The sequence below is a fragment of the Bufo bufo genome, chromosome 4, assembly GCF_905171765.1.
Source record: "Bufo bufo chromosome 4, aBufBuf1.1, whole genome shotgun sequence".
NCBI classification, from domain to species: Eukaryota; Metazoa; Chordata; class Amphibia; order Anura; family Bufonidae; genus Bufo; species Bufo bufo.
Genome location: NC_053392.1, coordinates 635490455 through 635501936, shown reverse-complemented (window position 1 = coordinate 635501936; position 11482 = coordinate 635490455). Strand labels below are relative to the sequence as shown.

General features: G+C 51.5%; 1 protein-coding gene and 1 pseudogene across 1 annotated transcript; one reads left to right on the top strand and one right to left on the bottom strand.

The window, feature by feature from the left end:
* The first annotated feature begins 1990 nt into the window (after positions 1-1990).
* Positions 1991-11482, top strand: part of LOC120999411 — a 46127-nt pseudogene continuing 36635 nt past the window's right edge.
* On the bottom strand, positions 3000-3382 carry LOC120999886 (histone H2B 1.1-like). The gene has a single exon (XM_040430937.1). It carries the CDS (start codon positions 3380-3382, stop codon positions 3002-3004), a length of 381 nt encoding a protein of 126 aa, XP_040286871.1. The 3' UTR covers positions 3000-3001.

The window sequence follows — 11482 nt, the reverse complement described above, 5'->3', positions numbered from 1 at the left end:
CACATGCTGGACAGACTGTGCGAGCAGCAGCAGGCCATAGTGGAGTTTCAGCTGCAGCACGCACGGGTCAGTCGCTCTGCGGAACAGCACCACTTCACCACCAATGACTGGGCCTCCATGCGAGACCTGTGTTCCTCGTTGCGCTGTTTCGAGTACTCCACCAACATGGCCAGTGCCGATGACGCCGTTCTCAGCGTTACTATCCCACTTCTATGCCTCCTTGAAAAAACGCTGCAGGCGATGATGGAAGAGGATGTGGTACAGGAGGAGGAGGAGGAGGAGGGATCATTTCATAGGGTTTCCGGCCAGTCATTCCCAAGTGGCTCCGAGGGTGGGTTCCTGCACCCACAAACCCAAGGTACACAATTGTCCAGCCAGGGCACAGTTCTGGAGGATGAGGAGGTGGAGGGGGAGGAACCATATGATGCTGGTGATGCTTCTATCCCCCCCCCATCCCCCCCCCACACACAACAGCCCCCCCAGTAAGACCTTAATGTGGACCGCCTGGTAATATGGAGGCTGTACTATAGTGTGAAGGCTGAAATCTGTAGGCTGTAATATAATGTGGAGGCTGTAATATCATGTGGAGACTGGTAATATGGAGGCTGTAATGTAATGTGGAGGCTGTAATATAATATGGAGGCTATAATGTAATGTGAAGGCTGTAATATAATGTGGAGGCTGTAATATAATGTGGAGACTGGTAATATGGAGGCTGTAATGTAATGTGGAGGCTGTAATATAATATGGAGGCTGTAATAATGTGGAGGCTGTAATATCATGTGGAGGCTGCAATATCATGTGGAGACTGGTAATATGGAGGCTGTAAATATAATATGAAGGCTATAATGTAATGTGAAGGCTATAATATAATATAGAGGCTGTAATATAATGTGTAGGCTGTAATATAATATGGAGGCTGTAATATCATGTGGAGACTGGTAATATGGAGGCTGTAATATAATGTTGAGCCTGGTAATATGAAGGCTGTGATATAATGTGAAGCCTGGTATTATGGAGGCTGTAATGTAATGTGGAGCCTAGTTATATGGAGGCTGTAATATAATGTGGAAGCTGTAATATAATATGGAGGCTGTAATGTAAAGTGGAGGCTGTAATATAATGTGGAGGCTATGAAATAATATGAAGGCTATAATGTAATGTGGAGGCTGTAATATAATTTGAGGGCTGTAATGTAATGCAGAGGCTGGTAATATGAAGGCTGTAATATAATGTAGAGGCTGTTAGTATGGAGGCTGTAATGTAATGTTTAGGATGTGATGTAATGTAGAGGATGGTAATATGGAGGCTGTAATGTAATGTGGAGGCTGTAATTTAATGTTGAGGTTGATAATATAATATGGAGGCTGTAATATATTGTGGAAGCTGTAATATAATATGAAGACTGTAATGTAATGTGGAGACTGTAATGTAGAGGCTGTAATGTAATGTGGAGGCTGTAATATAATGTTGAGGTTGATAATATAATGTGGAAGCTGTATTATTATATGTAGGCTGTAATGTAATGTGGAGACTGTAATGTAATGTAGAGGCTGGTAGTATGGAGGCTGTAATGTAATGTAGAGGCTGGTAATATGGAGGCTGTAATATAATGTGGAGGAAGATAATGTAATATGGAGGCTGTAATAGAAACATAGATGTAATATGGAGGCTGTAATATAAGGTGGAGGCTATAATGTAATGCAGAGGCTGTAATAGAATGTGGAGGCTGGTAGTATGGAGGCTGTAATATAATGTGGAGGTTGATAATATAATATAGAGACTTTATTTTAATGTGAAGGATATGATGTAATTTACAGGCTGGTAACATGGAGGCTGGAAAATGAAAACCACCAGCACTTCTGAGCTCAGCCAATCAGAGCTGGAGGGCGGGGCCTGGAGTTCAGGAACAGCCCCGCCCCCAGTTCTCTTCCAGGTCCGCCCATGCTCCATTAAAAGGAGGGCTCTGGGCTGAGCAGTCACTGCTCTCTGCTCCTCACACCTAGAAGATGTCTGGTCGCGGTAAAGGAGGGAAAGGGCTCGGGAAAGGCGGCGCCAAGCGGCACAGGAAGGTGCTCCGTGATAACATCCAGGGCATCACCAAGCCTGCCATCCGCCGCCTAGCTCGCAGGGGAGGCGTCAAGCGCATCTCCGGCCTCATCTATGAGGAGACTCGCGGGGTGCTGAAAGTCTTCCTGGAGAACGTCATCCGGGACGCCGTCACCTACACCGAGCACGCCAAGAGGAAGACCGTCACCGCCATGGACGTGGTCTACGCGCTCAAGCGCCAGGGCCGCACTCTCTATGGCTTCGGGGGTTAATGCTGCCGCCTCCGTCCTCACAGCACAAAGGCTCTTCTCAGAGCCGCCCACATCTTCCCGGGGAGGAGCTACAATTCCACTCAGGGGTTAACACCGCCCGCACATCAGGGGATCAGCGGCGCCCTGTGCTCAGTACAGCCGGAGGTCTACATTACAGAAACCCCCCAATAATCTGTGTAAATCCCGAGCCCCGGGTGTTCTCCACCGCAGCTACGAGATGAGCTGTGCTCGGAGACTGAGGGGTTAATACGTCCCGCCAATGAGCGGCGCTGGTACAGGTCACATGACCGGCTCCTCCCGTAAATCAGCAGCTCAACTATAGGCGGGAAATTCAAATGAGTGACGAGATTATGAGCTCTCCCAGCCAATAGGAGCAGAGCTCTGGACCCCGCAGCCGTTATGTGCCCGTAGGAGCCTCGTCCTCCTGCACTGAGCGGCCGCACAGCCTCTCTCCAGGGAGCGCCACACTGAGGAGGATGATGGGAGTAGTGATCGGGCATGGAGGAGGAGGATGAGGGGAGCTTGTAGTGTAACTTCCGATAGCGTTACCGCATCTCATCTAGCTGACAGGGAGGAAAACCGCAGCCACTGTGAGAACGGGGAGACCCGGGAGCAGCTCCGCTGGAGACAGGGTGGGGGCTCTGAGAAGAGCCTTTGGGCCTGGAGAGCGGGGGCGGCGCTCACTTGGCGCTGGTGTACTTGGTGACGGCCTTGGTGCCCTCGGAGACGGCGTGCTTGGCCAGCTCTCCGGGCAGCAGCAGGCGCACGGCGGTCTGGATCTCCCGGGAGGTGATGGTGGAGCGCTTGTTGTAGTGAGCCAGGCGGGAGGCTTCCCCTGCGATGCGCTCGAAGATGTCGTTGACGAAGGAGTTCATGATGCCCATGGCCTTGGAGGAGATGCCGGTGTCGGGGTGGACCTGCTTCAGCACCTTGTAGACGTAGATGGCATAGCTCTCCTTCCTGCTCTTCCTCCGCTTCTTGCCGTCCTTCTTCTGAACCTTGGTGACGGCTTTCTTGGAGCCCTTCTTGGGCGCTGGGGCGGACTTGACTGGCTCGGGCATTCTGACTGAAGACAAAATCTCGTCTGTTCTCCTCCTGCCACCGCGGCTGTATTTATACACGGGCCATGCAAATGAGCTGCTGCTGACTGCGCGCCGATCTACTGGAGGAGAAGGTCACGTGGTGTCTCCACTGCTCCCAATTGGCAGCCTCACATCCATTCAGCTGAGCCGGGGGCGGAGCTAATATAGGGGCGGGGCTCACATCCATCCATTCAGCAGAGCCGGGGTGGAGCAACAGGAGAGGCGGGGCTCACATACATCCATTCAGCAGAGCCGAAGGGCGGAGCAAATAGAGGGGCGGGGCTCACATACATCCATTCAGCGGAGCCGGGGGGCGGAGCAGCAGGAGGGGCGGAACTCACATCCATCCATTCAGATGAGCCGGGGGGCGGAGCAGCAAGGGGGCAGGGCCCACATCCATCCATTCAGCTGAGCCGGGGGGCGGGGCTAACATCTCTACAGTTTATCAGGGCCTCGCTGCTCGGCTGATAACCGCCCCTCACTGCGCCCCGCCCCCTGCTGGTAGTGATGCCGCCGCTGAGTGTACTGTGCGTGCAGGGGGGTCGTGCGCTCTATCCCTGGACACCAGCGCAGCGATGGAGCCGCTCTTCTCCGCACAGTGAATACGGGACTGTTCTCCCCTTCTCCGGTGGGGGGCGGGAGAAGGCGGCCACTGACGGGTTAATACTGAGCAGGCTATGGGGGCGGGGCTATAGAACTAGCGCCTTGGCTTTTGAAATTCCCGCTCAATTACCGTCCGGTAAGAATTCAGCGGCCGTGGAGAAGCTCCGCCCCCGGCTCATCTGGATGTATGTTAGCCCCGCCCCTCCGTCTCAGTGAATAGATAGATGTGAGCCCCTCCCATCCTGCTCCGCCCCTGGCTTAGCTGAATCGATGGATATGAGCCCCGCCCCTCCTGCTGTCTCCTCGCCCCCCCCCCTCCTATCAGTCTGAGCCGCCGCATTGTGTGAATACATGGAAGCCTCATTATAGACCACTGATCGGGAGGATGGGGGGAGTAGTGATTGGACACTGAGGAGGATGGGGGGAGTAGTGATCAGACAGTGAGGATGGTGGAGGAATGATCGGCCAGAGAGCAGTTGGGCAATGAGGAGAATGAGGGAAGTAGTTATATGGTACTGAGGAGGATGGGGGAGTAGTGATCTGCTAATGGATGGATGTGAGCCCCGCCGTGCGCTCTATCCCCGGACACCAGCGCAGAGAGAAGGGGGCGGAGCTATAGGACAAGTGCTTTACAGTGATTGGCTGATCTCTGGCTTTTGAAATTCCCGCTCAATTACAGTCCGGTCAGAATCCAGCGGCCGTGGAGGAGCAGTCCATTACACACAGGGGCTCTGATGGTCCGGGCGTCACACAGGGGCACTTACCGCTCCTGACCTGCTGCGAGAACGGGCAGACATTGCTGCTGTAGAGGGTTCGTCCCCTGTGTGTAATGGACTGCTGAACGGGGATTTCAAAAGCCAGAGATCAGCCAATCACTGTAACGTACTTGTCCTGTAGCTCCGCCCTCTTTTTCCGCCTCTTGTGAACGATGATTGGTAACGGAAGTTTTGGCGGGCACATCATTGTACGAATAAACCAATAGTGATGTAGGGGTGTGGTTTACATGAGCCAATGAGGACGAGGCCAGTAGTATAAATGATCTGCACGGTCCGTTCCTCACCTCATTCTCTTGCTGTGTACAGATCTCTGCAGAGCCATGGCCAGAACCAAGCAGACAGCGCGTAAGTCCACCGGTGGGAAAGCTCCCCGCAAGCAGCTGGCCACTAAGGCCGCCAGGAAGAGCGCCCCCGCCACTGGCGGAGTCAAGAAGCCTCACCGCTACCGGCCCGGGACCGTCGCTCTCCGGGAGATCCGGCGCTACCAGAAGTCCACCGAGCTGCTCATCCGGAAGCTGCCCTTCCAGCGCCTGGTGAGAGAGATCGCCCAGGACTTCAAGACCGACCTTCGCTTCCAGAGCTCGGCCGTCATGGCCCTGCAGGAGGCCAGCGAGGCTTACCTGGTCGGGCTCTTCGAGGACACCAACCTCTGCGCCATCCACGCCAAGCGGGTCACCATCATGCCCAAGGATATCCAGCTGGCCCGCAGGATCCGAGGGGAGAGGGCTTAGATCTGCGCCCCGCACCCAACAAAGGCTCTTCTCAGAGCCACCACCTCCTCCAGAGACGAGCTCCACTCCGCCCTTCATTCTCCACCTCTGCTCACAGGAGGCGGGTTAACCCTTTCAGCGCTCTAATTAGTGAGAGCAGTTCCTTTATTCTAAAAGCGCTCTCTGTATCTCCCCCCGTCTATCAGGGACTCGCTGACCGTGACCGATAACCGCCTCCATCCTCCCTGCCCCCCGCCATCTCCACTCAGCGCTGCTGGGGGCGGAGCTATAGGACAAGTGCTTTACAGTGATTGGCTGATCTCCTGGCTTTTGAAATTCCCGCTCAATTACAGTCCGGTCAGAATTCAGCGGCCAAACCCTCTACAGCAGCAATGTCCGCCCGGACTTCCTGCTCTTCCGTCTCTTTGTCCTAGACGTCCCCGCATTCTACGCCATGTCCTGCGCTGGGGGTCCCGGGCTCTAATCCTATCCCCGCCCCCATAGCAGCGGTGTATCCCCGAGTGCCCGGCTCTGTGGACCCATCCAGCCGCTCGTCCTTCACTACCTCCTCCTCAAGTGTCCAATCACTACTCCCCCCATCCTCAGTGTCCAATCACTACTCCCCCCATCATCCTCAGTGTCTGATCACTACTCCCCTCATCCTTCTCTCTGCCCGATCACTACTCCCCGGGCCTATCAATATCAAATGTGTCGCTCCTCGGGAAGAGGGGATCATAAAATTGGCAAAAGATGCCTAATAACATGACAACAAAACCCTCCCAGTACACACATCCAGCACAGGCAAAAAACATGGAAGTACAACTGGTATAAGGAAGGAACCCAACTGGCCGGCTCTCTGGTGGCTCATAAATGGGGCAGCATATAGTCCTCCGCTCAGGTTACATATGGTAGCACAATCTAAAAGTGAAATAAAGAGAAGAAGAACAATAAATCAATGAATATATTATCACAATGGTACATCGGGCACTAAAACTTACATCGCACTAAAATATCACAATCCCACATCTCGGGTGGCGAATAGAAAAGGGAGCTCTGAGATGCACTCGATAGACCTCCTTCCAGGGCTTTAGTGGTGCTCCGTCAGCATGGAAGGGGGTCTGTAACTAACTGTGGTCCATTCCACACTTCGCCCAGAACACAGTCCTGCTAGGTTACAACTATTGCCATTGCAGCACTACACTGTCTATGGGGCATCCACTATTGGCTGCTTCCAGTGTTGCTGGCACATGGGCGATTATTGGCATTTAGTCTAAGTTCATATTCTGGATTTCATGATGCGGGAGATGAGTGGCACGACTGATATTTACCGTATTTCGCTCCCATAATGGATCCTATCCTCAGCCCTATAGTATCCTTTACAACACATTAGCTTTGGTTTAGGACCTTGGGTTGCCGGGATACGGTTGGGACGCTCTATCACATGACTCGTCATGTGATTGAGGGCGCTTGCGCGGTTTCGGGACTCCCGATCATGTGACCGCTATGTCGAATACGTGATTTCCGGGAATCTCGTTCTACATCTGGCGCATGCGCAGAGACAGACGGGAGACGCCACTCACCGCACGCATACTGCCGGATGGATACTCAGCTCAGGTGCAGGGTAGGTTTTATATACACAGCTGAGATGGTTGTGCTGTTTTATTACTGAATGTTATTATCACTTTAGAACACGATTGGGTGAATATGTAAGGGGGGGGATTTGACCTTTCTGGGGGACAACCCCTCAACCAATCCGGATTGAATGTTACACCTATATAAGTATTGAACTTCACTTGTAAACCACATGTAGCTGAGAAAGACCTGTGTGTCCAGACGTTGCTGTATCCTTTCGGTGTGATTAAACGCTAAGCTTTGATTCAAGAACAAGAGGGCCGCGACTTTTCTGAAGTTTTTTCCAGAAGGCTCCAAGCACTCCGCTCGACACCGTAACCACCACAGGAACAAGGACCAGGAACAGCTCTTACAAGAGCTAGGGGTTATAGCCAGGGGAGTATACAGCGTATAGCAATCCCCCACTCATTAAACGAGGCTCTATGGGGAATTTAACGGATCACCTGGCACCCCTAGACTGAGTACCTCCGTTGACGGTTGCTCCTAGCGTTTTCCTGAGGTTTCCAAGCACTCTGGCAGACACCACAATCACCGAACCGAAGAAGCATATGAATCCTCTTCAAGCATATGAATGCTGTAGACAGTTGAATAGGAAACCATACGAATAGGTTTACACTCCTAGCAGTCAAACTGGGACAGCATGCAATCAATCCTCCCCCAAGAATGAGACGACACTTCACCTTGAGGGTTAAAACAGGAACTGACTTTATTTAGACACAGCACACCACTTTAAACCCCCCAACAGCCTCATTTACATACAATAGGGTACCTAGAGGACTCTGGTACAAGGAAGGGTGGGGCCAGACAATAGCAAGGGCTGATGGGAGATGGAGGAGGGACAGAGCAGCTGGTTTAGACTGGTGTCCCTGCGACAACACCCTGCCGGGGGAACAATGGGACAGGAAAAAGGGGGAGGAGAAGAGGCACAGAACATCAATGCCTGTAACATAGCAAACATTACAGTAAGAGCAAGATATATACAGTCCACAACACACAGCAATACAATTTAACCGAACCCATAATAACATACATAATATTAAAGACGGCCTGAATGCAATCTGCTACACAGTCTTAAAGGGGCATTGTTCCTAAAAGTCATAACATGTCCACGGATGGCCATTAAAGGGCCAGTAGCAGCAATATAAAATACCACATGCCCAAATATTGCATTCAAACGTACAAATTTACCAGGGGCCATAGTCAGCAGGTAGGAGGCGGGCAGCCAGGCCTCTCCAATGCCCAGTGGCGAGGCGGGTTCCGCCACATTTCTCCCCTTTCCCATTGAGACTATCCAGACTCCAGACCTCCAGACGGTCTGGGGCTCTGATAGTCAGCCGGCCTTTCTCCAAGGGTGTAGTTGTCCCTATGGCCCCCTGCCGCTTGTGCCCAGTTGTAGATCCATGGCTTGGGGGGAAGGTAACCAGGGTGCCCTCTCCCCTGGTTGAACAAAGCTGTTGCTGGGGGGAAGGGGTAACAGGCTCCTCTCTCTGCGACACCCTCCCTTGTTGTAGGGGAAAACAGACTGCCTCTCCTTCCAATACATTGTCCTGTTGTTGTGGACCAGGACAGACTGTCCATATCTCCAGTGGTGCAGGTACAGAGACTACAGTCCCATCTGCACTGTTGTGGGGCTTACTGTCTCCCCTTGGTGTGCTAGGCAAACCGCTGGGGCTACTTGGGGAACAGTGGCCAGCGGTGTTCTGCACTGATGCCAGCACTTCTGCTGGGAGGGGGCCAGAGGGGGCTAACGACTCCTCTACTGACCCCAGTACCTGGTTTGGAGTTGGCTGTGGAGGGGAGGGGTTGCTTACTAGTGTTGATCACGAATATTCGAATTTAAATTTTTATCGCGAATATAGGTACTTTGAAAATTCGCGAAAATTTCAAATATAGTTATATATATTCGAATTTTTTTTTTTTTTTAATCAGTACACATGATCCCTCACTGCTTCTAGCTTGTGGGCCGATAAGAAGGCTGCAATATACTTGACTTTAGGAGTAGTAGTGTTTGCGAATTTTGCTCTATATTCGTTTTTTTGAAAATTCGCTATATTGCTATATATTCTTGTTTTAGAATATTACGAATATTCGAAAAAACAAAGTTATAGCAATATAGAGAATATTCGAAAAAAATCGAATAGAGCAATTTAGCTAATATAGTGCTATAATCTTCTTTGTCTAATAGTTGTAAGTTGAAAAATTCGCAATAAAAAATTTGAATCTGAAAATTCGCATATTACACAATCATTACCTTTCCGATTTTTTGAGTAAAAAAAAAAAAACGCGAATTTTCAAATTTGCGAATTTTCAACGAATATTCTACAAAATATTCGCGAAATATCGCGAATTCGAATATGACCCCTGCCGCTCATCACTATTGCTTACCTCCTCCTCCTGGTACTGCTGCTGTTGGGGAGAGAGACCGACTGTCTCCCCTCCCTGTAAAGCACACTGCCGCTGTGGAGTGAGATCGGCTGTCTCTACTCCCTGTAAAGCACACTGCAGCTGTGGAGTCAGACCGGCTGTCTCCACTCCCTGTAAAGCACACTTCCGCTGTGGAGTGAGACCGGCTGTCTCCCCTCCCTGTAAAGCACACTTCCGCTGTGGAGTGAGACCGGCTGTCTCCACTCCCTGTAGTTCACACTGCCGCTGGGGAGTGAAACCGGCTGTCTCCCCTCCCTGTAAAGCACTCTGCCGCTGGGAAGGAAGGACGACACACTTCTCTCCCTGTATTACCCCCATCTGGAGTTGGAGATCTGGGCCGGCTGCCCAGGATCCCTGTAGGGCCGGTAGAGAGATCACAGTCCCATCTCCACCTGCCATCTGTGGGTCTTCCCAGGACCAGTATGTGAGGTCCCTCATTTCTGGGGCTGGTTGGGGAGTAGGAGGTACCGAATGCAGGTCTCCTGATGACGGGCTTAGTTGTTGGGGAGGGGGAACGAAACTCAACGCTCCCAATGGTGTACAGTCCATAAGCCCCATCAGGTTAGAGACAGGCGGTGTCACTTGATCATAAAAGTCTGCATAATTCTTTTCGATCTCCCACTGCTCTGGTGGTACTTGCAGGGTATAGGGTGACTGACTGGAGCTGAACAGGTGCTGGTAATCCTGCTCCAGTTCCCATTCCTGGACAGCCAGTTCAATCAGGTCTGGCCTTAGGTCTTCGGCCATAGGGAGATCCAGCACGGCCTCTCTGTAGTCAAATATGTCCCAAAGCCGTGACTCTGCCGCACTCCAAAATTCCGGTTCTGCAAAGGCTCCCCATAAAAAGCCAGGGCCATTAAAATCCTTGCCCTCGGGTTTGTCAAATTTGGCCATTCCGGAAACCCGCTGAACCGCGTACCAACGTAGCGCTTGGTATGCATCATCGAGACCCAGTTCCCTCCATGCCAGTGAATTAAGTTGCATCACCAATTCCTCCTGGTCCTGTTCTCCCAGCATAGGTATCCGTAGGGCCACTCTGACTTGTAACCGCTGCTCCTTGCTGGGAAGACGCTCACCTCGCCAACGCTGGACACCTTCTAGGTGCTGTATCCTTTCGGTGTGATTAAACGCTAAGCTTTGATTCAAGAACAAGAGGGCCGCGACTTTTCTGAAGTTTTTTCCCGAGGGCTCCAAGCACTCCGCTCGACACCGTAACCACCACAGGAACAAGGACCAGGAACAGCTCTTACAAGAGCTAGGGGTTATAGCCAGGGGAGTATACAGCGTATAGCAATCCCCCACACATGAGACGAGGCTCTATGGGGAATGTAAAACAGGAACTCTTTAAGGGGTTATTTTTCAGCCTTTTATGCAGGTCTTCCAGCAAGGGACACTCCCCCTGCGGACCTTGTAGAAGACTGTGACAGTTTATATATTAGCCAATCACATGCATTTACAGTATTGAAACCTTCCCAGCAATTGTACACAAAAGCCCCTTCCCTCTGTCTGTAACACAATCAATAAAATACAATTACCAAACATAATGGGCTAACTTAGTCACTCACAGGCAGAAAACACACATTTTTCCCAAAACACAGAAAACCCCTCAAAACCCCACATATCCCCATAATTTATACATCCATGGATATCTCTGATCTGGGCGAACAACATATCCAAAAATCACCCAGATCCGAGCAGGGGTTCCCGAATTCCATGGAAGTTACATTTGGCAGACCGCAAGCATGGCTGTCCTGCCCACAACAGTTCCATAGATTTAGGGTGTGCGGCCGGTCTGTCTTCTCTTTTAAAGTTAGTATATGGGCCATAATCCTGAGGCAAGAGGCCCCTCCAAAACCCAGTGGCGAGGTTATTTTTGCCACACATCTCCCCCTCCCAGGGAAGACTAACCAGACACCTGACCTCACGCCGGTCGG